General features: G+C 40.8%; 1 protein-coding gene across 4 annotated transcripts in view; it reads left to right on the top strand.

Annotated features, from left to right (window-relative positions):
• The window catches only part of ADCY2 (adenylate cyclase 2), a 436,571-nt gene that overhangs the window by 387,172 nt on the left and 22,111 nt on the right, over window positions 1-27,288 (top strand). For all 4 annotated transcript variants that reach the window (XM_048839544.2, XM_075125464.1, XM_075125465.1 and 1 more), the window contains 3 exons: window positions 12,843-12,962; window positions 18,577-18,761; window positions 20,398-20,482. In XM_048839544.2, the coding sequence (XP_048695501.1) occupies window positions 12,843-12,962; window positions 18,577-18,761; window positions 20,398-20,482 (390 nt within the window). The remainder of the gene's footprint in view (window positions 1-12,842; window positions 12,963-18,576; window positions 18,762-20,397; window positions 20,483-27,288) is intronic.

Below are 27,288 nucleotides of genomic sequence, written 5' to 3'. Positions count from 1 at the left end.
ATAGTTATCCTTGGGGACCCAGCCTACCCCTTAATGCCCTGGCTCATGAAGCCGTACACAGGCAGCCTGGACAGTAGTAAGGAGCTGTTCAACTATAGGCTGAGCAAGTGCAGAATGGTGGTAGAATGTGCATTTGGACATTTAACAGGTTGCTGGGGCAGTTTACTGACTCGGTCAGACCTCAGCGAAACCAATATTCCCATTGTTATTGCTGCTTGCTGTGTGCTCCACAATCTCTGTGAGAGTAAGGGTGAGACGTTTATGGCGGGGTGGGAGGTTGAGGCAAATCGCGTGGCCGCTGAATACGCGCAGCCAGACACCAGGGCGGTTAGAAGAGCACAGCAGGAAGTGCTGCGCATCAGAGAAGCTTTGAAAACCAGTTTCATGACTGGCCAGGGTACTGTGTGACACTTCTGTTTGTTTCTCCTTGATGAAAACCCACCCCTTTGGTTGCCTCTAAATTCCCTGTAAGTGGGTGTGGGAGGAGGGTAGGAGGGAAGGAAAAGGCCACTTTAAAATTTCTTGAGTGACAGCCTTGTGTTGCTTGGGCTGTCCACTGGGGTGGAGTGGTTGAGTGCCCAGAGCCTCCCCCCACCACCGTGTTCTTGGGCGTCTGGGTGAGGAGGCTGTGGAACTTGGGGAGGAGGGAGGGTGGTTAAGCAGGGGCTGCAGTGGCAGTCTGTGATCCTGCTGCCATTCATGAACCTCCACCAGATGCCAGAGCCTGTCCGTTTGATCCCGCAGTAGCCCCAGCATTGTCTCATGCCTCCTGTGATCTTCCTGCTGCCACCTGTCCTCACATTCATCAGCCACTTTCCTGTACTCTGCTATTGTGTCCCTCCACACAGCTCTGTCAGTGCCAGATAACTGCATGAGCTCAGAGAACATTTCATTGTGCGTGCGTTTTTTTCGCCGCCTTATCTGAGATAGCCTTTGGGACGGAGGAGGGAGGCTAGAAACTATGCAGCTGCTGGAGGAAAAAAAGGGAGTGAAGTATTTTAAAAGATACATTTTACAGAACAATGGCTTTACTTTTTCACGGTGAACAACACTATTCACATTACATAGCACATGTGATTTTGGTACAAGGTTGCATTTTGTATCTTATATTGAGTGCCTGTGGCTTTGGTGTTAGAGATCACACACGCAGTGCCGGGCAACAGAATTCGGCTTGCAGGCGGCCATGGTAAGCCATAGTCTTTTGGATTCTGCAACCGTCATAACAGCAGCGCCCTCCTCTCCCATACCAAGCAAAGCATGTTGAGTTGGCCTTTTAGCGCTGCGGTTTTCCTGTTAACATGCAGCAGCAGAAACCAAACGAGCCCCTCTCCCCATCCAGTTCTCTGGGATGATTGCTTTACCCCTCCCCCCACCGTGTGGCTGGTATCAGGGATGTCTTGGAGGAAGCTGGCCCTTTGTGTGAGTTTGAGGATGGTTTCTATGAGTCCTGATATTACTTCAGTAAGAATGCCATGGCTAGATATGATGGGCCTGCTTCAGTTCCCTTGTTTGTGTATTTTGAGAAGCATGTAGAAGTTCCCTGGGGTGGGTTCGTGGGGGATGAGGATGTAGATGGTTTTTTGTGTGTTGTTTGAGGAAAGATTTGATGATATCCTTAAATTCTTGGATGAATTCTAGCGTGGGGTCTTCTTTGAGTTCTTTATAGTAGGTGGTGTTAGAGAGTTGTTGGTTGGCCTCATTGACATAGTCATGATGGTGGAGAACTACAATGGCACCCCCTTTTTCTGCTGGTTGGATTGCTATCTGGTGGTTCGGTTTCAAGTTCTGTATACTTGTCCTTTCAGCAGTGGAGAGATTGTCATGGATATGATGTTTGCTAGGGATCTCAGTCAGGTTTTTTCCTGAAGCAATCAATGTAACGATCAAGTGTGCCGTTTAATCCACTGTGGAGTATCCAGTCCAGATTCTTTCTTTTCTTATGACTGTCTATGGGGACTTGGTAGTTGTGGGTAGTGTCGTCACTGCTGTGAAAGAATTGTTTGAGGTGGAGTCAGGTGAACGAATACTTCTAATTCTCCACATGTTAGTATGGTATCAGGTTCTGTGGTAAGCAGAAGATCAGTCTCTTGGAGAGTACAGATAATTCAGTTCCTGTTAGGGTTGGTCTTGATAAATTGATAATGTTAGGGTGTCATGTAGTGTCTATGTGGTGGGTCCTGGTACCATGGTTTCTCTCAGAGGTGGTATTCTGTGGTTTGTGGAGTTGTAGTTGGTTCCATTTTTGTTATTGTGTTGGATTGCTCTCGTCAGTGTTTTTGATAGTTGATTTGGGTTCCTTGCATGATCTCCAGGTAGGTTTCATGAATTTTTTCTTTCCAGAGTGTGGAAACATGTGATGATGATTCTTCAAGTGATGTGGAAGGTTAACCCCCAGTGGAAGGTTATGCATGCACACCATGCACCCAGAATCAGAGAATTTCTCTTCACTCCCACTACCTCCCCTGTATCCATGTGTGGGTACCAGACTATACCCAGGAAACAGGGCTTCAAACTCAGTGCCTCCTGTCCGCACTTCTTCTCAGTATGTGACAAACACCAATACTGCTTCTACTGCTTGGGGAAGCTCACATCTCACCCAGGTATCTGCCAGTCCTTCCCCAGCTGTTCTTGAGAAGATCAGGCTCTCCACCTCCAGAAGCACCTCACTGAACTCACCATGAGGCCTCATTCGGACCCAGGCCAGAGGACACCCCACCCCATACATCAGCGCACCTCCTACTACCAAGTCTGAATCTGGTGCCAGTGGAACTGCCCCTGTGGACCCCATGCCAGGGACTAATCGAGAGGTAAGGTAGTATACCCATAAGAATGGGGCTAAGTCAAAGACAAAGAAAGTGGACAATCCTTCCATGAGCTCAAGCCACAGAGACAGAGCATGCACCAAACCCCATAGACATGAAATGAAGTCCCACAAACAATGGGATCTGGTGGTTCTGAGCACTAGTCCACTAGTACTGTCAGCACGGATGCCCCACAAGATGCAGAATCTGCCCGCTCTGGGGAAGTCCATGGTACCAACACCAGTACCGAGTAAAGAGAGGGTATCTCTATCACCAGGGAAATCGGGAACTGTGTTTGAGCCCCAGGATGTATTCATCTTGACAGACCTGGGGTCTGTCAGGCCTTTCTACCTCTAGGGAGATTATTTCTCCCCCTTAGGATATGCCTCAACTGCGGAACCCCTTTCCACCCACTCCAATAGCGTACACCCTTTCATTGGCTCCAGCGGTACCACCAATGGAACCAGAGTCTGCCTTCTCGTCCACCAACGAACAGGAAGCTGGGGAGGGACTGTCGTTACTTCCTAACCATCCATACTTGCATTCATGGAGGCTGTCCTGGTCTTGGCAACACCCACCACTTCAACCACCACAGATCCACTGGTACCCCATGCTGTGAGGACCATCTCAACATTCCCCGGATACGGCCTACTGGCCATACTACCCTAGTCCCAATACCCTCCTCAGAACCAGGCCAATCTGCAAGAGAAACTTCACCTGCCTCTCCACTGAGAGCTCCTTCTAGCAGGCATCTGTTGGTAGAAGAGCCTTAGTCCAGTTCTCGTGGTGCCACGAGAAATCTAGGTTACCCAGCACAAACTACTGGATATCCTCCACTCCTCAGGACCAACTAGAGTTGCACTGCCTATTAAAAATGCCATTCTTTAGCCTGCGAGAACAGTATGGCACACCCTGGCCACATGCATGCCTACTCCCAAAGGGGCTGAAAGATGCTATTACATTCTGGCTAAGGGGTCTGAATTCCTCTTCTCATATCTCCCCCAAAACTTTATGGTTGTCCAAGCAGTGACTGAACAAGCCAGACAACAGCACTCTTGCTCTACACCATCTGACAAGGAGAGCAGTGTTTGGATCTTTTGAGGCATAAGGTCTTTTCCTCATCTAGTCCTCAATTCAGGATCAGGAACTATCAGGCTTTTCTAGACAAATATGACTTCCTGAATTACAGCTAATTTGAGGAATTTGCTGATAGTCTCCGTCAACATGACAGGACTAGTTTTTGGGTGTTGAGAAAGGGAAGCTGGTAGCCAGAACAGCACTCCGATTGGCAGTGGATGCAGCAGATACCTCCTTGAAGGCCATGGCTAAGGCCACCATTATGTGTCAGGTATCGTGGCTCCACTCTTATGGTTTCCCTAGGAAGGTGCAAAACACAATTGAAGACCTCCCCTTCAGTTATTCCCATATTTTCAATCAAAAGATGCATGATTCACTACATACCCCACAAGGATTCCAGAACCACCTTTTGCTCACTGGGCATCTATGCTCTTGTCCAGAACATAAATTCCACCACCCAGCATCTACCCAACTCTACAAGTCCCCCAAGTTCTGCCCTCAGAGACCTTATGAGCCACCAAGAAGTGAGAGAAAACCCAGAGATCCTGCCTCCTGGGACCCCCTTTACAGGCTTCATCCTCACAACTACAAACTCCAACAAAGAAATATTTCTGAGACAACCTTGAGAGCCACCAACCCCTTTGTCTACCACTTCATGACCCTCTTACCCCATTTGGGGGTCATTTAGCACTCTTTTCCCAAGTGTGGAATGCAATAAAAATGGAAAAATGGGTGCTGAATGTCATGCATCATGACTAGATGATCAAATTCATCATGCTACCTCCTCCAAAAAAAACCTCCCTATCACTCTCATAACAGCATTCTCACCTGAGAGATTAACTACTACAGTGGGGAGTGATAGAATGCATATCAAGAAGTGGAGTTCTATTTGACTTATTTCCTGATACCCAAGAAGAAAGGTAGGTGAAGACCAATCCTCTATCTCCATCATCTCAATTGCTTCATTCAGACTCAAGTTTTGTACAGTCACGTTGGCAGTGATTATCCCATCCTTAGAAAAAGGCATGTGATTTACGGCTCTCAATATGCAGGACACTTATTTCCACATCGATATTCATCTGGCCCACAGACATTTCCTGAGATTCACAGTTGGCACCCACCATTTCCAGTATAGTGTGCTTCCCATCAGAATAGCCACCACTCACAGAGTCTTCACCAAAGTTTTCTCCATCATAGAGGCCTCTATCAGACATTATAGGGTCCTCATATTTCCATATCTCGATGACTGGCTTCTACCTGCACTCTCCAGGCATGAAACCCAAGCATCAACCTCCATGTTACTTGGCCAACTTTCATCCCTCAGAGTCAGCATCAGTGTTGAGAAATCGCTCCTAGACCCCACACAAACCCTGGACTTTATAGGGGCTACCATCAATTCAGTCACAGCACAGGCCTACCCACCAATGAATAGGTTCCAAGCAATGAGAGACATCATAACTCACATTGTCAACCATCCTTACATACCTGCCAAGACTTGCCTGTTCCTCCTTGGCCACGGCTTTGTGTACATATGTGACTGCCTACTGGACTCTGACTCTGCTGCCTCCAGATGTGGCTTCAGACAGTTTACTTGACAAAATGTCCCACCGTGGATCTCATGCTGACAGCCCCTGCCAGGGTACAGTCATCCCTTCAGTGGTGGACAGACCCACAGCGCATATGCATAGGGGTTCCCTCCTCCCCGGACAAGATGATCAGCAAAGACACATCCCTCCTAGGCTGCGGAGAGCACATGGGCAATCACAAGACACAAGGAATATGGTCTCTCCAAGAATCCAAGACACATATCAATATCCTGGAACTCCAAGCTGTAAGGAGGGCATGCCAGTCCTTTCTCCCATTCATCCGTTCCCATCATGTTCTTGTTATACCAATAAAAGAAAAACCAGCAGGATCTTATTAAAGGGGAAAAGGCAAAATGCTGCATTTATTGTGAATATAGAAAGAATCATAGTAAGCAGTTAGTTATAGCTATAACATTCCATTCAATTTCATATTTATTCACACATTCATTCATACACACACACACACACAGGTTCTGCAAGGTTATTATCATAGTTACCAGCCTTAGAGTTGCTCATGCCAAGCCACTGGCCAGGTGGCCTGGACATTAGGAGGGAGCAGGGCCTTGTCAGATGCTCATCTGATGCTCCTGGAAGTTGGTTTGCAGAATCAAGACCCCAACGTTCTCACTTTCTAGAGTCCATTTTTATAGGAATTTCTTCCTATGCCAGTCTATGGGAATCAGCAGATGGCACATTCCTGACGGCTCCATGCTGCCAGATGTTATCTTGTTCTTTGGTTCTCCCATTCTTGAGGCTGTTGGGTGGATTCCAGTCTGCCTTCCGGGGGTCCTCTGGTTATTTCCATTTGACGCCTTCTTCAGACGATGGACACTGGATTCTTAGGCTGGCACCTCCCTGATCATTCAGTTATTATCCACACCGAGCATCCATCCACATATATCCTCTACCTCTATTTTAATCACAATTGTTAACAAAGGGAGATGAATATAACAAAAGGGCGGGGAGTCTCTGGGTGCTGATTCTGTTGTTACAGAGTATTGCTTTGAGTCTGTCTCTGTGTGAGTAGTTGTTGTTACAAAGAATTGCTTTGAGAACAGACTCTGTCTTAGAACGTACTAACACAATTAGCAGCTTTCAAGTTTCACACATAGAGGGAGAGAAACAGTACCAAAAACCAAGAGACCTCTTAATTAGTAATACCCTGGAATTTAAACTATGGGGAATCAAACTCATTTGTGATTCTAATACAGAACTTCTTTAATATGATCCAACATTCTCATCTTGTCAGACAACCACCACTGTTTTCCACAACAACAGACAGGGGCACAAGATTGATCACTCTCTGGATTTGGTGCATCAATTGCCAGATCCTCTTGTCCACGGCCTATTTTCCGGGGACATTTTGTGATCAACCACGAATAGAAACTTCACGATTCAGTAGTACATGACATTTTCACTTGATGGAGGATTCCAGCCAGAGACCTATTCACCTCACATATGAACAGCAAATGCACCATGGGGAGGTTTCAGCCACCACTTTCAGAGCAACGCTTTACTCCTATCCTGGTCAAACCAAATCAACTACGTCTTCCCTCCTCTACTACTCCTACCTCAGGTACTCCACAAGATCCAACAAGACAGAGCGATGGTCATTCTTATTGGCCCCTATTGGCCCAGACAGTTCTGGTTTCCCAATCTCCTTCAGTGTCTACCAATTGTCTACCACTGTCTACCTATCCTTACTTTCTCCGATATACTGACACAGTGCAATGCAAGATCAGACATCCCAATTCACAGGTGCTCCACCTCAGAGCATGGTATTTGGATGGACATCTGCTTTAGAATGGATCTGTTCTTCAGCCATCTTGCATGGCTGAAGAACAGGCACATTCTAAAGCAGATGCAGTAGGAAGGAATTCTCTTTTCGGGCCTGTTACCGGGGCCAAGTGGAAATGTTTCACTTACTAGGACCAACAAAAGGGAATTTTACCAGAATCAGCAGGGATCTCCCTCCTCCTGGACTACAGTCTATACTTGAAGGCATGAGGTCTCACCATCAACTCTGTGGAAGGTTACTCTGTCTTTACACAGCCACAAACCGCTAGATTTTGGAAGGGCCTCATCAGAACCTTCCCACACATCCAACCAATCACACCCCTTTGAACTGTTGGCATCATGCTCTCTATCACTCATTTCCATGAAAGAAGCCTTCCTTTTTACTATCACTTCTGCAAGAAAGGTCGGAAACTCAGACCTATGATGGTAGACCTGCCTTTTGCAATTTTCCACAAAGATAGAGTCTTCCTATGCCTGCATCTCAAATTTTTACAAAAGCTGATCTGCCCATTTCACATCAATCAATCCATTCACTAACTTGTTTTCTTCCCGAAGCCACACACATCTGCAGAGGAACATTGACTCCATTCCCTGGACATCTGAAAAGCTATAGCCTTCTACCTGCAGAGAATGAAATCTATCGGGAAGTCCCCAGACTGTTTTTGGCAGTAGCACAGAGATTCAGGGGACAGGCCATCTCCACCCAGAGAATCTCTAAATGGATTTCAGGTTGCATTACATTCTGGTTGCATTACATTACCAACAATCAGGCCTACCTCTTTCCCTGCCCCCTCGCTGAGGTGTGGGCTCTCCCCAGGAGAGCCCAGACTTCCACCATGGCCTCCCTTTCTAGATGTGCTGCATCAGGACATATGTAAAGGGGCCACATGCAGTTCTGTGCACACCTTCACAACACACTGCACGTTAGTGCAGGACTCTGCAGCGTACTCCTCCTTCGGCATGGCAGTTCTCTGCACAACCATTCCATCCTCATCCTCATACCCTCTTCCAACTTAGGTACTGCTTGTCAGTCACCCTCAACAGAATACAATAGGGACCATCACTCAAAGAAGAGGAGGTTATTTACCTGTAATTGGAGGTTCTTCGAGATGTGTGGTCCCAATCTGTATTCCACTTCCCACCCTCCTTCCTCTTTGCTATGGATCTGTCTGATTCATGATTTAGAAGGAACTGGAGATGCAGTCGGTCCGCCTTGCCCTTTATCACCTCGGACAGAAGCATGAGGCAAACCAGGGCTCATGGGTGGACCAACAGCCACTACTTTCAAATTCTCTAACTTTGAGTGCATGGTGCGCATGCATAACCCTCAGTGGAATACAGATAGGGACCACAAATCTTAAAGAACCTCCAGTTACAGGTAGAAACCTCCTCTTTCTTGTTTGAGTGGTCCCTTCTGGAGTATGTGAGGTGCAGGAGATGGTTTCTCAGTTTTTCTGAAGTCCTTCTGCAGAGCTGTTCAGCATATTTGGAGTTGTAGGAAATGATCAGAGGGTTATAGATGGTGAGTCCTCTGAGAATGATGTTTTGTTTATTGCATTTTCTCAGGAAGTAGATGTCGATGTAAGTTGTGTTAATGTTGTTCAGTGAAAAACTCAAGGAGTTCCATCTATTTAGCTTATCAAGGAGTGATTTTGATCAGTTTGTCAGTACTTACATGGGGAACAGAAATTTGAAAATAGAGGGCTCTTCAATCTATCAGACAAAGGTGTAACAAAATCCAGTGGCTGGATGTTGAATTCAAATAAATTCCAATCGGAAATAAGGCACATGAAAATAATTAGACATTGGAATAACATATGAAAGATTGTGGTGGATTTTCCATCACTGGCAATTTTTAAATCATGATTGGATTTGTTTTCTAAAGGATATGCTCTAATTCAACCACAGCTATTTTACTTGAAGCAGGAATTAATTTAGAGGTCATGGCCCCGTGTTTTGCAGATCAGACTAGATGTTCACAATGGTCCCTTCTGATCTCGGAATCTATAAACACGTGAATTTACATCCACAGATAATTTGGCACTATAAATTATTTTCTAAGGTGTGATGTATTTTAAAGTCTTGATGTACACAGATATTATATATTTAAATAAGATTTACCTTACAAACTGTTTCTCAAAAAGATACACTTATAGTTCAATGAATAAATCTTTATGCCTCTACAGAGTATTCCTTTTGGGTACCACAATGATATAATACAGGAATTACAGAGGAAAATTTGAGTTTAATTTAGTATATTATGGTGATTTATTACATTGGGTGGGTTTGATTAAGGCCTCATAAAACACAGTTCCCAGTGCTTATCCCTTAAATTAATTCTGGTGTCAGATATCTAAAGAAGGGTAAGATTTATCTCTGTGATTTCCATTAATGTTAATGGAAGGTGTCAGAGGAACAGCCGTGTTAGTCTGTATTCGCAAAAAGAAAAGGAGTACTTGTGGCACCTTAGAGACTAACCAATTTATTTGAGCATGAGCTTTCGTGAGCTACAGCTCACTTCTGATGAAGTGATGAAATCTGATGAAACATCTGATGAAGTGAGCTGTAGCTCACGAAAGCTCATGCTCAAATAAATTGGTTAGTCTCTAATGGAAGGTGTGTAACTAAATTCTTCAATGTTATTTCAAAATTTTACCCTGTGTCTAGCATCTGTGGACAGACTCTTGTAAATATATTAAGGGAGAAGGTAAACTTATTTAACTACATGGTTGCGTGCATCATATTTATTCAGTGAATTTAAATCTGATGAGTCTGTGACATTTACCTTAGGCAGCTAAGTAAAGTAGGAAGTTTACAATTCTTTGTTTACTTTTTTAATATTTGAAAAATGATATTTTGTCTTTTTTGTCATCAAATCTAGAACTGGCTGAAATATGTTTTAAAAAACCAAAAATGAACTAATGTAGAAACATACAGATTTTAGAAGGGTACATTAGGAGTCAAGACCCATTTTGTCTCAGTGCACACATATAAAATGTTAAGAACATAGCAGTGGCCAATATGTGGTGCTCTCGAAACTGGCAAAATAAGGCAGCACCTGTATGCAAATGCAAACAGTGAAAGAGGGTTTTTGTTTCTGCCCTGATTCTTCAGACTTGATTTCTTCAGCATATCGTTCTAGCATATAATCATAAATAATAATAATAATGAATTGATTATTAATAATAATATTTTTCCCAACCTTTGTCTGTTTTTTTTCTATTTATTCAAGTTCTTCAGGGCAGGGACTGTCTCTTACGATCTCTCTGTATAGTACCTAGCATAATGAGGTGCGTATCTCAGTTAGGGCCCGTATATGCTACTGTAATACAAATAAATAATTACAATCTCAGCTACTTAATGATAAAAATGCATTAAAAAAGCAACAGCATCCAAGGGAAAGATTGCCTGGTCCAGCACAGGTACACAAGGAGGTGAAACATCTCAATTAGCTCTTGCACTCAGTACGTACTGCACAAAAGCAGCGCTTAATGCAGCCCGGACCTCTTCAAAGGGTGTGCAGAGAGAGCTGTTATGGTCCTATCCCTCTCTGTGCTGTGCAGCAAGGCTGGCCTTACGTGGGAAGGGAGTGTACTCTGCACCCTTTCAAAAGCTGCAGCTGTGGCTATACTTCCTAAAACTCCCTCAGATCTGCATATCCCATATACAGTGCCTCTGGGAACTACGAATGGGAGAGTTGTGCCCCTCTGAATTGGCCCCAGAGGGAGGCCATGTTTTAAAGGCACAAGAAAGCCCTACATGCATTTCTTTTTTTATTTTAACCTTGCATTTTTGTGAAAATATTAGTTTTAATTGGTGATAAAGGTATATTTTTAAACAATGTGTTCTTGATTTTGTTAGATTTGATTGTAGTGGATGACATGACTTTTTACTCTAAATACCTCAGTGTAAACACACCTGGAAGCTAACAAGTTAGTTACAAAGCTTAAAAGAACCTGGTATCACTGTCTTGCATTTGTACTGTCTTCTGGTCAGATAAATTAGAAAAGCACAAAAGTGCTCATCCTAGGTTCCTCTTCAAAGGAGCATCCGCGCAGCAATCATTGTCATCCTGCATTGCACACGGTCCACAACAGAGGATAGATTATGTGAATGTGAGAGAAAAATCTGCTTGGAGTATAAATTAAAGGTGAAAATAATAACTTAGTGCTAGTTTGCTGAAATACTGGTAAACATTGGGGTTAATAAAATTACAAGTTTCTTTCCTTTCCACTCCCCCCTCCACGCCCCAAGGATGTGAATGCAGAGTCTGAGCTATCTCTAATGGAGAGAAAAGAGAATGCTACATTAAAATACTGTGTATACAGGCACTACAGAATCTCCAAAGTGACATAAGTGAGATAGCAGGTGGAGACAGTTGGACAAAAGAGACAAAAATACAAACACGTACTTCAGAAGTAATTGGTGTTTGGTTCATGGAAACTGACAACATTTCTGTGTATTTTTCCCCTTGTGTATTCTTTTATTTAATTTTTTTACTTAGTCTCCTATTTCACCTGGCATTGGGTACGTGTTCATAGTATAATAAAACTTATGTTTCTAGTTCCTCAGATTGTTGTAGACTGCTTAATGGCAGTGCTTGAAGATAGATGAATGTAGGTTGGAAGGGTTAGATTTTTATTAGTAAATGTTGATGTCACCATACAGAGACAAGCTGACAAAAAATATTTTCATCGACGACAATAGAAATTTTGACAAAGATAGACAAAGTAACAAAAATGCTGTTTGAGAACTTATTTAAGTATTATTTAATTATATTTGCTTTGCATATATTGACATGTGATGTTGACTATGTGTGTTTTAACAGTTACAAAGCTTTAACTTTTTGAATCTCAATGTCTATTTTCATTAAATATTTATGGTCTGACCCCTCCTTAATTTTGCAGTTGTGAAAATTTGAATTAAGAAAATGCTTAAAAATAAACATTAATATTCTTTGTCAAAATTATTTTAAAAATGTAATTCTGCCCAGCCTAAATATAAGTTTACATCAAAGTACTTCATGATGTATTTTCTTTTGCACTGTGGGCACACATGATGGTAATTTGAAAATAAACCCCATTACATTCAATTCAAAAATGACTTGGGACCTCTGATTCTGCTTCCATCAAAATAAATAGGAGTTTGGCTATTTACTTCAATGGGAGCAGGCTTGGGCCTTTAAAACTGAACTGAATAAAGAGGCTCTTTCTGTAAGTCTTCCTTCACTTAAATAAGAGGTAAGGCTGAGGTGCATACATGGAATATTATATGCATTAAGCTCACTTTATTGTGGCCTTCAGTGTGTTAGAGCTGCTGATTAGAGCTGAATATAACAGCCTTTCATCTCTTATTCAAATAGAAAGCTTCAGATATAGGTTAACAAAGTTGTTTTTGTCTGAAGCATCCAGGCAAAAGGCAATCAACTGATACTGTTCCTTTTGATTTTTCTATTTACAATAGAAAAGAATTTACAATTAAGATAAGTAATTAATGACTGAGCTTTTCCCTCTCATGCCCTTTACTTCTTTGATCTGTCACCACTGAAGGCACGAACAAACTTCATATTATTTTCTTCTAGTTTTTCCTGGATGATCCTGTGATAGTTTTCATCCCGATTCTTAATTCATCAAATGCAAGTTTTCCCAAATCCAGTGATCAAACACTGTGGTATATACAAAACAACTATTTTTACCTACCAGTAAGTTCATTTTACATTTCTTTCTTTATTTATAATTTGCAATGTCTACATTAAACCTACTGTCACTGGACCTTTTGAGGCTTAGTGGCTCAGAGGATTTTTCAAAAAGCCTCCGAAGGGTTGATTTTTTTTCCAGAGGTACTGAGCGCTCACAACTTAATTTGAAGTCAAGGAGAGGTGCAGGGCCTCAGCTCTTCTGAAAATCAGACCCTAACTTTGAATGTCAATGAATTTCAGATTAAGAAAGAGGTTTAGAGGAATGTCTAGTAGCCAAGAACTCTAGAGTTCTAATTCTAAAAATATGGTACTGTACATTATCAGTAGAGCACACCTTAAATGGATTAGGAACTGACTAGCTGACAGATTTCAAAGTAATTGTCAGTGAAGAATCATGATCAAATGGGTCTGTTTCTAGTGGGTTTCCAGAAGTATCGGTACTAGGCCTGACACTATTCAATACTCGCATCAATTATCTGAAAGTAAATATAAAATCACTGCTGATCAAATTTTCAGATGAAACAAAGACTGGTGGAGTAGTAAATAATGATGAGGACAGGGCAGTCAAACAGAGTGATCTGGATCACTTGGTTAACTGGGCCCATTCAAACAAGTTTACTGTAATACAGCCAAATGCAAGGTCATACATTTAGGAACAAGGAGGGGTGCTCAGACCTACAGAATGGGGTACTATATCCTGGAAAGCAGTGATTGTGAAAAGGAATTAGGGGGTCATCGTGGACAAGCAATTCAACATGAGCTTCCAGTGCAATGCTATGGGGGGGAAAAGAGGCTAGTGTGATCCTTGGATGCTGAAAATTTGGAGAGGGTCCAGAAAAGAGAGACAGAACGATTTGAGGGCTGAAGACTGTGCCTTACAGTGAGTCTTAAAGTACTCCATCTATTTAGCTTATCAAAAAAAGAAGATTGAGAGGTATCTTGATTAATGTCTAACTTCCTTCATGGGGAGAAAATACCTAGTACTAAAGGGCTTTCTATTCTAGTAGAGAAAGGCATCACAAGAATCAGTGACTGGAAGCAGAAACAAAATATATTCAAATTAGACATAATATTTTAACACTGAGAATGATTAAACATTGAAACAAATTACAAAGAGGAGTGGTGGAATCTCCATCTCTTGATGTCTTTCAGACCAAGACTGGATGCCTTTCTGGAAAATATGCTTTAGCTAAACATAAGTTATTGGCCTCAGCACAGGGGTAACTGGGTGAAATTTAATGGCCTGTGATATACAGGAGGTCAGGCTAGATGATGTAATGGTCTCTCCTGGCTTAAACTCTCAAGAGTTCTGCCTCTAATAATTGTCTCCCTCTGCGGCCATGGGCAAGCCACTCAACATCTTTGGCATAGTTTTCCAATCTATAAAATGAAAATAATGACTAATTCAGAGGCGTGTTGTAAAGATTGACTAGATAGTGTGTTAATTATAAACATCATTTTAATTAATTCTGAAAGAAATGTTTAATCAGCCAGGGCCTGATTGGTGGACTGACCTCTTGCAACTCTCACTAGTTTTCACTTTATGTCAGTGTGAAAGCAACGAATCTAAATGGGGATTAACTTCATGCACATTTTTATTTCTAGGTCAATGGTTCTAAAGAAGGAGCATATTTTTTGCAAAAATTTTAATAAAAATGTAGTCTCTTTTCTTAATTGAGACATTATGGAATTTGATATTTTGCAAGGAGTTCTAGCATCCAGGAAGATTTCAGAAGGTGTCAAACATTTATCTCCTGATCTGTTAGTGTGAGCTCATTGCTTATTTGGTAGCACATTTCTTTACTATGTAAGGATATGATTAAAGTGCTTCTGCTGTAAATAAACTGACCTCAACCTTCCCCAGTCCTCTGTATGTACATACATGGAAAAACTGTCAGTCCACTAATTTATTTTTATCTTGTTTTAAACAGAAACATTTTATAGTCTCTTTTGTCATATGTTATTTTGTTGTGCTTTTATAATTCTTTTGAGGGTTTTTTCACCAAAACAAAGGATAAATTTTTAACATTCTGTTTGACACTATCCAGTGTCTTACTAAGATACCCAGCTCTTCATGGTATTGTGACTTTTTCTAGTAACTGGTGTGACAGGGTTGGGCCAGATGGCTACCGGAGAATAATAGAAGGCAGATATATTAGCCCCAGGCTAAGTAGGTCCCTTTTCCCTGGGTAAGGTAACAGGGAAGGTTCCAGAACAATCAGGAACCTTCTGGAGACAATTAAGACAGGCTGATTAGAACACCTGCAGCCAATCAAGAAGCTGCTAGAATCAATTAAGGCAGGCTAATCAGGGCACCTGGGTTTTAAAAAGGAGCTCACTTCAGTTCGTGGTGTGAGTGTGGGGAGCTGAGAGTGAGAACGCGGACTGTTGGAGGACTGAGGTGTACAAGCATTATCAGACACCAGGAGGAAGGTCCTATGGGGAGGATAAAGAAGGTGTTGGGAGGAGGCCAGGGGGAAGTAGCCCAGGGAGTTGTAGCTGTCACACAGCTGTTCCAGGAGACACTCTAGACAGCTGCATTCCACAGGGCCCTGGGCTGGAACCTGAAATAGAGGGCTGGCCCGGGTTCCCCCCAAATTCTCCCAACTCCTGGTCAGACACAGGAGTCGTCGACCTGGACTGTGGGTTCAGAAAAACGGCCAAGTTGAGGGCTGCCTTGAAGCTCCAAGGCAAGCAAATCCGCCAATAAGCGCAAGACCCACCAAGGTAGAGCAGAAACTTTGTCACACTGGTCTTTAATATGTTCCTTTAAAATTTAAATAATATCAAAATGCATTCTTTACATGTAGCATCCATATTGTCTGTCACTTAATAAACGTGTTAACTTAGTTATGACAGAAATAGACAAAATATTATCATTGCTTTCTTAATAATTCAGGTATAGTGAATAATTTATGGTGGAATAAAGGTTTTAACACTCCTCTTTCCTATTTATTTATTAAAAACCTCCTAATTGTACAGTAGTTCCATCCTAAACCACCCAAAGCATTTCAGAGCTCATAATTTCTGGCTTGATAAAGACAGCAGGGGAGAGGCAAAATCCTTTTGAATTATTAATCAATCACTGATTTAGAAAAATTAAAAATGTATAGATAAAACTATTCTATGTTTATTGGATGATACATTGAACATTCGTGGTGGCAAAACATTCTTTTTTTAAACTAAAAGTCAGTTTTTTGTATATGTGTATAATGGCATTAAACATTACTCCCACAGAGAAACTGCCTGTGACTTATAAAAAGTGAAGCTGACAGGTCTGTTGAGTATGTAGACTAGAATGAATGAATAAGAGATTTTTAAAATGCTTCAATCCCAGAAGAATTGAGCCCTATTTGGAACCATGATAATTAATATTTTTTGCAGCAATATGAGATGTTCTTAGTTACATTACTGTGCATACCTCTGTTATACAAGACTTGTCAGGCAATACTTAATCGGTTGCAAAGGGACTGGTTGTCTTTTTGTTTTGTTAGGAGGCTGCAAAATGGTTTCCAAATGTTAGAAGTTATGCAGAATTTATATCTTTTAGACCCATATGATCTCCTCCTGTGAGAGACAAAATACAATAACAATTCCAGTCTTGCCAGCCTCAAATGTTCAAAATTTATTACTCAGCTCCCAGAATATCATGAGATGTTTTATAATGTATTTGGAGTTCTTTTTATGTGCCTCTGGATGTTGAGCCCTTTGAATTTGTATTTTCAAGCTGTCCTCCACAGCCATGAGGGTTATCAACTTATTTTTTTCTTTCTAAATAATGCTGAAAATCTCAGAATCACAGCACTCCAGGGCCTGAAGCTTTAAGAAAAATACCAAATACCACAAGTCTCTTGAGCAAATCACAAGAGTTGGGAATAGCGCAGTTCTGTGGCTTTGAAATAGCTGCTGTCTGGGTATTCTGTACCCATCTTCTGTGAGCGTTGCAGTGGTATGAAGGCGAAGACTAGTGGTGAGGCTACAAGTACATGAGAAGCAAAGCAATCCTTTATATAAAAGTCCCCCAAATCTATAGATTCTGGCCAGCTATGCAGATGAACTCTTCCTCCATGCTGATCTAGGCAGGGCAGAAAATGGCTGGCCAGAAAGCTATTGTGCCACTAGTTTGCTAGATTGCAGTTTTGTGCTCGCTGAGAGGGATCAGAAACCTTACAACACACGTTAATGGTAATTCCAGTGGTATTGACTTTTCATATGTTTTACCCCTTGCTGTTCCTTCCTCAAACCCTATCTGTGCCCTCTATCCTGTCCGTTCTATTGGCCGTATGGATCTTTTGCAAGAATTAGTTAGGTGGCTATGCAGAGGTGGCAGCTTTTTGCACAGTTTTACACCCTGGTCTAGGCATACCCCACCCCACCCTGCCCCATTCCCCAGCTCTGAGGGATTGAGGTGGGGAAAGAAAGGTCCAAATCACAGTGCTTTAATGAAACTGCCTAGTAGTTTAAATCCAAAAGGTAGGTTTGCTACAAATACAAATGGTTCCATGGCTTTAAATTTTGTTTAACTGAAAACACGATTCTTGCAGGATTTAAACATCCCCATGCAGTGTTGGGAACCAGACAGAAGAGCATTAAGCTAATGTATAAGAACCATGGCCATGTCTGTATGTACAGCGCTGCAGTGGCACGTCTGGTGAAGATGCTCTGTGCCACCTCTGTGAGAGCAGAAGCTGTGTCAGTGGGAGCAGCTCTCCTGCCGACATAGCGCTGTGCACACCAGCGCTTATGTGGGCGTCACGTATGTTGCTCATAGGGGGTGGAATATTCGCACCCCCGAGTGACATAAATTATGCTGACATAGGCTGTAGTATAGACATAACCAAAAAAATGAAATAGACAACCTTAGGGTTATGTTTTCAAAAATGCACAGCAATCTGAGGTACCTACATTTTTGGCTTCTCAGCTTGAATCAGGCACACCCATTGAGGCAGCATTTGCAAATTGGGCTGTCTGTTTCTAACCGGTGCTCTTTTCTTCACAACAAAGTTTGTTGATCTTTGTGTTTCTTTTTGGATGCACAAACGTTAACATTTTTCCAGTATGAAAACCACTTTCAAAAGTAGTAATGCTTACATAGTAGAAAAATGGATTCTGCTACTTTATATAGATTGAACTCACAAGATTAAATGAAGATTTAATATAAGTAATTCTGAACAAGAATTACTTTTTGCTTATTTCAAGCAGCAATAAATTATAAGAAGCACTGGAGAAAAATTAAAATCACAAGTTAACTACGGCTGATTGTGCTGTGCAAAGCACTCATAGGAGAGATCTCCCAAAATGAGTATATGGTGATTCAGGTTCAGTCAAACATACTTCTGTCGACAAGCCAGCAGTGTTCCAGAAATATCTTAATAAGAAATAAAATATACTTGGCCTAAGAAAAGCTACCTTTTTTTTTTTTTGAAGTATAAATGTCCACAGGGTTCTGTTTAATTATTTGGTAGTAATGAGAGATTTCCTATTTAATTTATATGGGGGTTTAATCATTTTTGTAAAGCTAATGTGGCCATTTTATTACAAATTACTTTCTTCTCTCCAGTTAATATTCACTAGGTCGAATCCTAAATGTTTGTCTTGTTTGGTTTCCATGTGCCAGTACTTTATCTATAGCTGCATTTTGGGGCTGATATCCTGTTCTGTTTTCCTGCGGATAAATTATGAGTTGAAAATGGTGATCATGCTGATTGCATTGGTGGGCTACAATGTCATCCTCCTGCACACTCATGGCTCCACACTGGATGATTACAACAAATTCCTGTATGCAATGGCACCTATGAAAAGGTAGGTTGGTTATTTTAGCATGCTACTAGGGGAAAGACAATTTATAATATTGCTTGTGTAGCAGAGCAGAACAGAGCTTGGATTTTTAAAAAAAAATATATATATATACACATCTACAAATCCCAATTCAAGATAACAACTGACTCCTGTGTGCTAAATATATGATTTGATTGTATATGTAACAGTATTAGAATAAAAGAAATAAACCTGTTCAGACTGCATAAATCATCTGATGTTTGCACTATATTATGGTTTGATTTGTGTTGTCATAAAAAAAGGATATTAGGCATTAGCTCTTTGTTACCTGAACCCTGTTAACATGTGTTGTTGGCTTTTTGCACACAGACAGAGCATCTTTTTTCCCCAGAATTAGGGCATTTGTCTTAAATTGTTAACTATATAATACGTGCTTCTCAGAGCAAAGAGAGGTTTTCCTGTGCAGAAACTACTCCTCGAGGGGGCAAAGGAATGGGTGTAATTGGGAATGACTTCTTACATGGATGAATATATATTTTGCATCGAATTAGTTGGGTCTTTGCTGTGGGCAAGATAATTGTGTCCTGAACCTCCCTGTTACAGTGTAGAAAGGACGTGTGTTACTTCTACCCAACCTTTTCTTAAAAATACATTTTTATAAAGGTAGCATGTGTAGGCAGTGCATACGCCACGGTAGAAAATCATGAGTGCTTTGAGTAGAATTCCAGTACTTTGCCTTCTAACTCCATTCACTGAGCCAGGTCTTAAGGCACTAGGATACCATGGAATAAGAATCTGAATAGAATAGTGAGACTAGCATTGTGTTTCTGTTTACCTTTGAAAATGCAAAGTGTAACACACAAATGGGGGAGTGAGGAGATGTATTCAGGTACACAGTATAATACACACCACACGTGTAGTTGACATCCCTGTGATATACTGCAGAAGCATTTGATATGTTACATTTCTCATATACCTTTGACTACCTGCACTTTGCCACTAAGGTTATTTCTACACTAGCATTTTTCTTAAAACTTTCCCACCAGTGGGAGCAACAGTGGCCTTGCTCATGTAGATCAGCTTCTGGAAGTGTAGACCAGATCCCTCGCCATACATTCTCTCATCTGAAAGGAACTCGGGGTTTTAATAAGCTGTCCAAGGGAGGTGATTAGTGTGGTTCTTGCCTTGTGTGGTTCTGAGCTTAAGAAGCCTCTTGGTACCTTGTGATTTCATTTCACTTCTTCACACTCAAGAGACGTGGTTAGTCACTACAGTATGGAAGCAGAATATAGTACTGCCATCACAAACTCTCTCTACAGTCTACTTATACCAACATATTGAAAAGCAATCAGAAACTCTCCTTTAACAGGCAAAAAAAAGCATTGAATATATTAAATTTAATATTATTCTCCAGATTTACGTTGTACAGTCAGAAAGCAGGGCCCATAATATAAATATATTTAGTAGTACAGTTTTAATATTCCAGAAAACAATAAAGCAATTTATGTTAAAGTTTTTAGTTTGGTTACTAAAAAGTTGTGCAAGGAGTTTACAGCACAGAAATGAAGGGAGGAAACCAAGACTGTGATTAAGTATTAAGATTACAGGGTTTTTTTTTCCTTTTTGAGCAATTCATTTTAGCTGTGTTTCTTTTTTACAGGCCAGGAATATTGAAAGACCTGAAGACAATGGGTTCTGTGTCTCTCTTTATATTCTTCGTGACATTACTAGTTCTTGGTAGACAGGTACGCAGCATGCTCTTTTCATCTGCTTTACTATTTTTGAATGCATATGTGTGTTTGTGTCTGTGTTTACACATATATACACATATACACATAGAGTGTATACACAGAGTGGTATTATGTAAAAAATTAATGAGATTGCAACCAGCGTCCATAATAAACCCTTGATTTCAGCACTCCTGTAATTTTACCTTGGAAAACTGTTTTGGCTACAAGACTGAAGATTACTCTAAAGGAAGGAGTATGGTGAATGTTTTGGCGAAGTAGAATTTACAGATCATTTAAAAAATGCCCCTGATTTGGAATTGAGTTTTATTTAACATTTCTTTGTCTCCCTCTTATTCAAACACCGCTTGGTACTACCTCTTCAACCTTGATAACTCATTGGCTAGAGTTGCTTAATTACAACCTATTTTCTTCACAATTATTACCCATTGATGCAGACACAATGAGACGACTATGCTATAGTCTGCTTAAATGTGGAGGCTGCAACTTTATTAAAACTATTATCCAATGGGGGACTACTCTGCAAACTACCTAGCAGGGCTGTTCCAGTGGGGATTTTAACTGGGCACCATGACACCTGTATACCCTCAGGCCTGCCCAAGGACTTACGCTGGAAGCTGGCTTCCCCAGTCCATTCCTCTCCTCCACTCAGGAGGTAAGAGAGATGAAATACATGGAGCCATATGTTGCACAAGAAATGGAGGCATACCACCTCACTGCACAGTGTGATGCTCAGGCCCCATACTCAAGCAAGCCATTGGGTTACAGGGACCTCATATGAGATACATTTTAACCCACCACAGTTGCAATGCTACGACTACACTGCGCACTTCTTTCAGCAGCATGTATGGTATGCACTCAGGTAGCCCTTCCACTATGGTTTTAAGCAATGCTGTAGACTGTGAGGCACAACTTAGGTGAATAGAGAAGAGACATGCATGTTGGGTGTAGGTGTGTACCTGAGTATATGCCCTACAGACGCTCTACTTTCCCAAGCCATGCCTCCCATCTGCACTACTATTTTTAGTAGGACTGTCAAGTGATTAAAAAAAATTAATCACAATTAATCGTGCTGTTAAACAATAATAGAATACCATTTATTTAAATATTTGTGGATGTTTTCTACATTTTCAAATATATTGATTTCAATTACAATGCAGAATATAAAGTGTACAGTGCTCACTTTATATTTATTTTTTATTAAATATTTGCACTGTAAAAAGCAAATGAAATAGTATTTTCCAATGTGTCTAATACTAGTACCATATTGCAATCTCTTTATCATGAAAGTTGAACTTACAAATGTAGAATTAGGTACAAAAAAAACCTGCATTCAAAAATAAAACAATGTAAAACTTTAGAGCCTACAGGTCCATTCAGTCCTATTTCTTGTTCAGCCAATTACTCAGACAAACAAGTTGGTTTACATTTGCAGGAGATAATGCTGCCTGCTTCTTGTTTACCATGTCACCTGAAAGTGAGAACAGGCATTTGCATAGCACTGTTGTAGCCAGCATCGCAAGATATTTACATGCCAGATGCGCTAAAGATTCATATGTCCCTTGATGCTTCAGCCACCATTCCAGAGGACATGTGTCTGTGCTGATTATGGGTTCTGCTCGATAATGATCCAAAGCAGAGCAGACCGACACATGTTCATTTTTGTCATCTGAGTCAGATGCCACCAGCAAAAGGTTGATTTTCTTTTTTGGTGGTTCGGGTTCTGTAGTTTCCCCATCAGAGTGTTGCTCTTTTAAGACTTCTGAAAGCATGCTCCACACCTCACCCCTCTCAGATTTTGGAAGGCACTTCAGTTTCTTAAATCTTGGGTCGAATGCTGTAGCTATCTTTAGAAATTTCACATTGGTATCTTCTTTGCATTTTGTCAATTTTGCAGTGAAAGTGTTCTTAAAATGAACAATATGTGCTGTATTCTGTGTTGTAATTGAAATTGATATATTTGAAAATGTAGAAAAACATCCAAAAATATTTAATAAATTTCTATTGGTATTCTAGTGCGATTCATCACTATATTTTTTTTAATTGTGATTACTTTTTTTGAGTTAATCACTTGAGTTAACTGTGATTAATCGACTGCCCTAATTTTCAGTCATGTAGTGACCCACTGCCTCCCAGCTGCGGGAGCCTTTCCCTGCTGCAGGAAAAGGCTCTGGCAGCAAGGAAAGACTCTGGCAGCTCCACACTGCTGGAGCCTTCTGCAGCTGTAGATAAGGTCTCTGGCAACAAAGAAAGGTGCTGCCAGCTCCCTGGTACTGGAGCCTTCCTCTGCCACAGGGAAAGAGTCTGGCAGCTGCTCATTTCCAGAGTCCTTACCTGAAGCAGGCAAAAGCTCAACCAGCTCCCCACTGCGGGAGCCTTTCCACTCCACAGATGAAGACTCTGGTAACAGGGAAAGGCTCCAGAAGCTCCCCCCACCACAGCCTTTCACTAACCTATGTAGCTACATGTCGCAACTAGCTTTTCACTGCAGCGTGAAGCTACACATTTCCTACAGATGGCCAAAAGTGGCTTTAGCTCTTCTTAGAGCTGACAGTTAAGAAATTATACTTTAGCTGTATACTGTACTTTTGGAGCTGTAGGACGAGGATTTTTCTCCCAGCTCAGCACATGTGTGGGTTCTTAGGAAGAGACAGTACCCTCTCTGCTGACCGTGAGCCCCCTTGTAACTCATTCTACCCCCAAAAATAAAGAAAAAAAATTCCACACACTTGTAAACTTTTTTAGAATTCCGCCTAATTAGCACTTGCAAAATTTTCAGAACATATACCTATACTATATTTTGATATTACAATACTTCAAAATTGTTCCTCTTAACACTTTTTCCAAGTGTCTATTGTTTGTATCTGCCCAGTTAAATCCCATTGCACTACAAAATTTGAAAGGGAGGTAAATTTTGATATTGGGTCATGCAAGAGGTGTTTTTCAAGAGCAGAGTTGTTAAGAAGGTTCATAATCTGTCATTATTTTAAAAGTACAGAAGTTGGTTTATTGATGGAGAAAGAAGAACACATGGCAGTGGAGTATCTATTAGTTGTTGTCTTCCAAGCTGTGTCAGGCTGGTTTTGAAAAATAAAAGGAATCTCCATGGTATTGTCAAAGTCAGATTCAGGACTCACATAATTTGTCAGACCACTCTGTTTATTAGCAAAATGCTTTGCCAGTGCACCCAGATATGTGAGCCCCTCTCTGAGGCTCAAGCTAACTTATTTATACAATAAGCCAAAGCCAATTTAACATAAGAGACAAAAGAAAACAGAAACTGACAAATATACATACATATCTTATTTGCATACTAACGTTTACCAATCTCCTAGCTCAGTAGGAGCTTGAAGTTAATTAGTTTGAGGACCCATTGTCTCACACTCCTTAATGTTTTTCTTCCTGACAACTACATTTCAACAAACCCTTCAAGTAGCATTTCTTTAATGAATTATAATTTCAATATAATTCATTCTACTTTCACGGTATAATGACTTCTGCTATATTTTCCATTAAAATTCTCCGTTGATCGAAGGAAATAAACACAGGTCTTGATTTGTATCTTCATCTCTTCCACTGATAATCCTTAATAAATCTATGCACTCCACAATCTTCATTCAGTGAGAACTCCTACCACCATTCCAAGGTGGACTGACATGATTTGCCCCATATTCCAGGTATTGTAATTGAGGATTAGAGTTTGAGAGGCATGCCAAGGCTTGTATAGGAATTTTGTGACTGAGCTAAGAAGAAAACCTTGATAACTGATATAATAGACTCATATCATATCCTCAAGACCATATTGCCTTACATACAAATTACCTTACATACACTTTATTTAGTTAAACCAACTGTAAAATTGAGCTAATCATGCTTACCCAAATTTGTAAAGTGCTTTGCTTTTATATATAATATAGCAAGGAAAAACACTAGGAAAGCACAAAGGCTTATTAGCTGAACTAAGGCACAGAAAAATCCAATGCCTTTACTGAGATGCACTGTGGCATAGTGGTCTAGGCGTAAACTGTAGATTCTAATCTTGGGTCAGTCTCTTACCAGTAATTCTCTACATCAACCCTTATTATGTCGAGTGAGCTCCCTCTGTAGAGCTGTGTTCTTTACAAATAAAGGCAGCACTTTCTCTCCTCACCCTTTCTGTTGTACACAATCTCAAGAGTCACAGCCAAGAAAGTAGCTGATCCCTGTACCAGAAAAGCTGGGTCTCTTTGGTATTCAGAGGATACTGTACCTGCAGGGACCCCTCTTGTGAGGTTTGCAAGACATTCACAAATCCCTGTGTGGGTACGTTCAGGAGATACCTCTAACTAATAGGTGAAAGTAGGAATCTTAGTTTTTACATTGTTTATAAAAATAAAAAGATTTAATAGGATTTTTACTTTGTTATATATAACACTAGTTATACTGTGGAAATGCTAATAAAAATGAACATTAAAAACAAGTCGATACAAATAAAACATCTGAGAGTAGCTGGTCCTTTGTTTCTAAAATTGACTAACAAATCTAAATACATAGGGAAAGAGGGCTAGATTCACAAAGGGGACATAGGCATTGCAACATCTAGCCCCTAGGCAGCCAGCCACCCAGTGAAGTTCACAGCCCTAGCGTGCTCAGGCTCCCCTGCATTATCCTGGGAGAATTATCTGACTGATTAACAAAGGGATGCTCAGAAGCCAGCAAGCTGAGTGGGGAGCCACCTAAGCTAGCTGGGAATGAAATGCTGAGGAGAGGAGTGGGGCTTCACAAAGGTTCTTCAGCACTTCACTCTCATTGATCTGGGCCTGAGGCGCCTGACTGACAGATCAGAGAGAGGCAGTTGGGGATCTAGTCTTCTAAACCCGGTCAGCCCTTTTTCACAATAAAATGAGAGAGACCCATCCTATTATAGCCAATAATGTGGTTACGTTATTTGCCTAGTTTGTGGGAGAATCAAGTCCCTGCTCCAATAAATATTTAATTACAGTATTTATACAAAGTAGAATAGCTTCAACAAGAGAGACTGAGCCAATAGCCTGGCAGCTAGGGCACTCACCTGGGAGTTGGAAAACCTGGGTTCAAGTCCCTGCTCCAAATCAGGCTGAATAGGGATTCAAAAGTGGATCTCCCATGTTTCAGATGAGTGCCCTGGTCACTGGGTGGACACGTTCGCTCCCTCCTGACCTTCCAGCTGTCTTTTGTGTGAGTTGGGTACGCTCTGAGTACAGCTACCAGATTGGGTCCCACACATGAGATAGGTGCGAGAATGTCAGGTTTGAGAATCCTATGGGGGCTAAGGCATGAGCGCGAGCTCTGAACAGCTAGTTAGCTGTGGGGCATCATCAGGCTTTGTTGGCTTTACGCATGTCTACCAGTGGAAACATGGGCACCTACGGTGTTAGGCAGAAGCTGAGTGGTGCCTTTGTGAGTGTCGCTGCTGCCTAAATGTTGGATTTAGGCACCTAATTGCATCTTTAGGTATCCTTCATGAATCTAGTCCAGAGAGAATGCATTTTTTAGTGTACAGTACTTTAGCAGTATTTTTTAACACTTCTTGTTTAATTCACAGCTAATTTTGATGGTGTATCTTTGTTCATAATATCAACGTTCTCTGCACAATATTACTGTGGCATCTTAGATTTAAAGAGATAAGTAATAAAGCAGTAAATAAATTATTTATTTAATACAAACCTTAAACACACTAGAAGACTTTTTGAAGACTATAGTGCACATAGCACCTAGTTTTACCCAGTCTTTTCAACACAGATGTTTGATATCATATGAAAATTGTAACTTGATAGAGTATTTAGAATTCATGACTTCAAAATTCTGTTTCAGCTTTCCAGTTTACTTTTAACTAGCTTATGGCAATCACTGTGGCATTTCAGTTTTTTAATAGTCTTATTCTGCAATTATTATATTTGGTGGCCTTTTCCTTTGTCATCCTTATTAGGAACCACCTGGGTAGGAAAGCTTGTTTGTTTTTCACTGTAAATTGACACTTCCTTAATATGATTGCAACAAGGAGTTGAAAGAATACTTCTCTTAATTGAACAGTAAAATAGGTATTCTAGAAAAGTGACTGATGCCTTTTGCATAATGAGGTCAATTTTGAAACAAGATTGTTCATGAACTGATTCTTTGTAATAAGGAATTGTCATTTGGTGGTAAGGATGACTGCAGAATGTCAACAATAGAATCCTAGAAAAGGTGATTTGTATACAGGTTCTCTGTTCCTTTAAATCTGCCTCTGTACACACTTAACTATTCCCACTCTGATTTCCTTTTTTTACCACTTGAAAACACTTGATAGCAATATGAATAGCTCCTTCAGAAGCTGCAGATTCTTTGCTTGCTAGTTCCAGCTTTAGCTTGGACAGCATGCTCCTGCTGAAATGCTAAGACCCATTTTACTTTCATGAATAAAGCTGTTCTCCTTTTGGTTGCAGAGACATTATACTTCTAGTATCCAGTTTAATTTAAACCTACATTCTTCTTCCCACAGTAGATAGATCAAAGTAGATAAGTTAATTCATCTTACAGTTTCTCTTTTTGTTTTGTAACTAAAATATGTGCATAGTACTCGGGCCTCACCATCCAGTTTGTCATTAGTATCTAAAGCCAGCTTCAGTCCATTGATCAATACGTGTTAAACAGAGGCATGGTTTTCTTCTACTATTTCCTTTTAAAGTTTGTGTTCACAGATACCCTTTTCACTCCACTGTCATTTATCTGCATTTCCTTTGAAGCCACATACAGTCATTGGAATAATATTTGGGTGCCTCATTCTACTGTTTTAACATCTTAGA

The sequence above is a fragment of the Caretta caretta genome, chromosome 2 (genome assembly GCF_965140235.1).
Source record: "Caretta caretta isolate rCarCar2 chromosome 2, rCarCar1.hap1, whole genome shotgun sequence".
Lineage (NCBI taxonomy): Eukaryota > Metazoa > Chordata > Testudines > Cheloniidae > Caretta > Caretta caretta.
The sequence above is the reverse complement of the archived record's forward strand: the minus strand, read 5'-3'. Positions and strand labels throughout refer to the sequence as shown.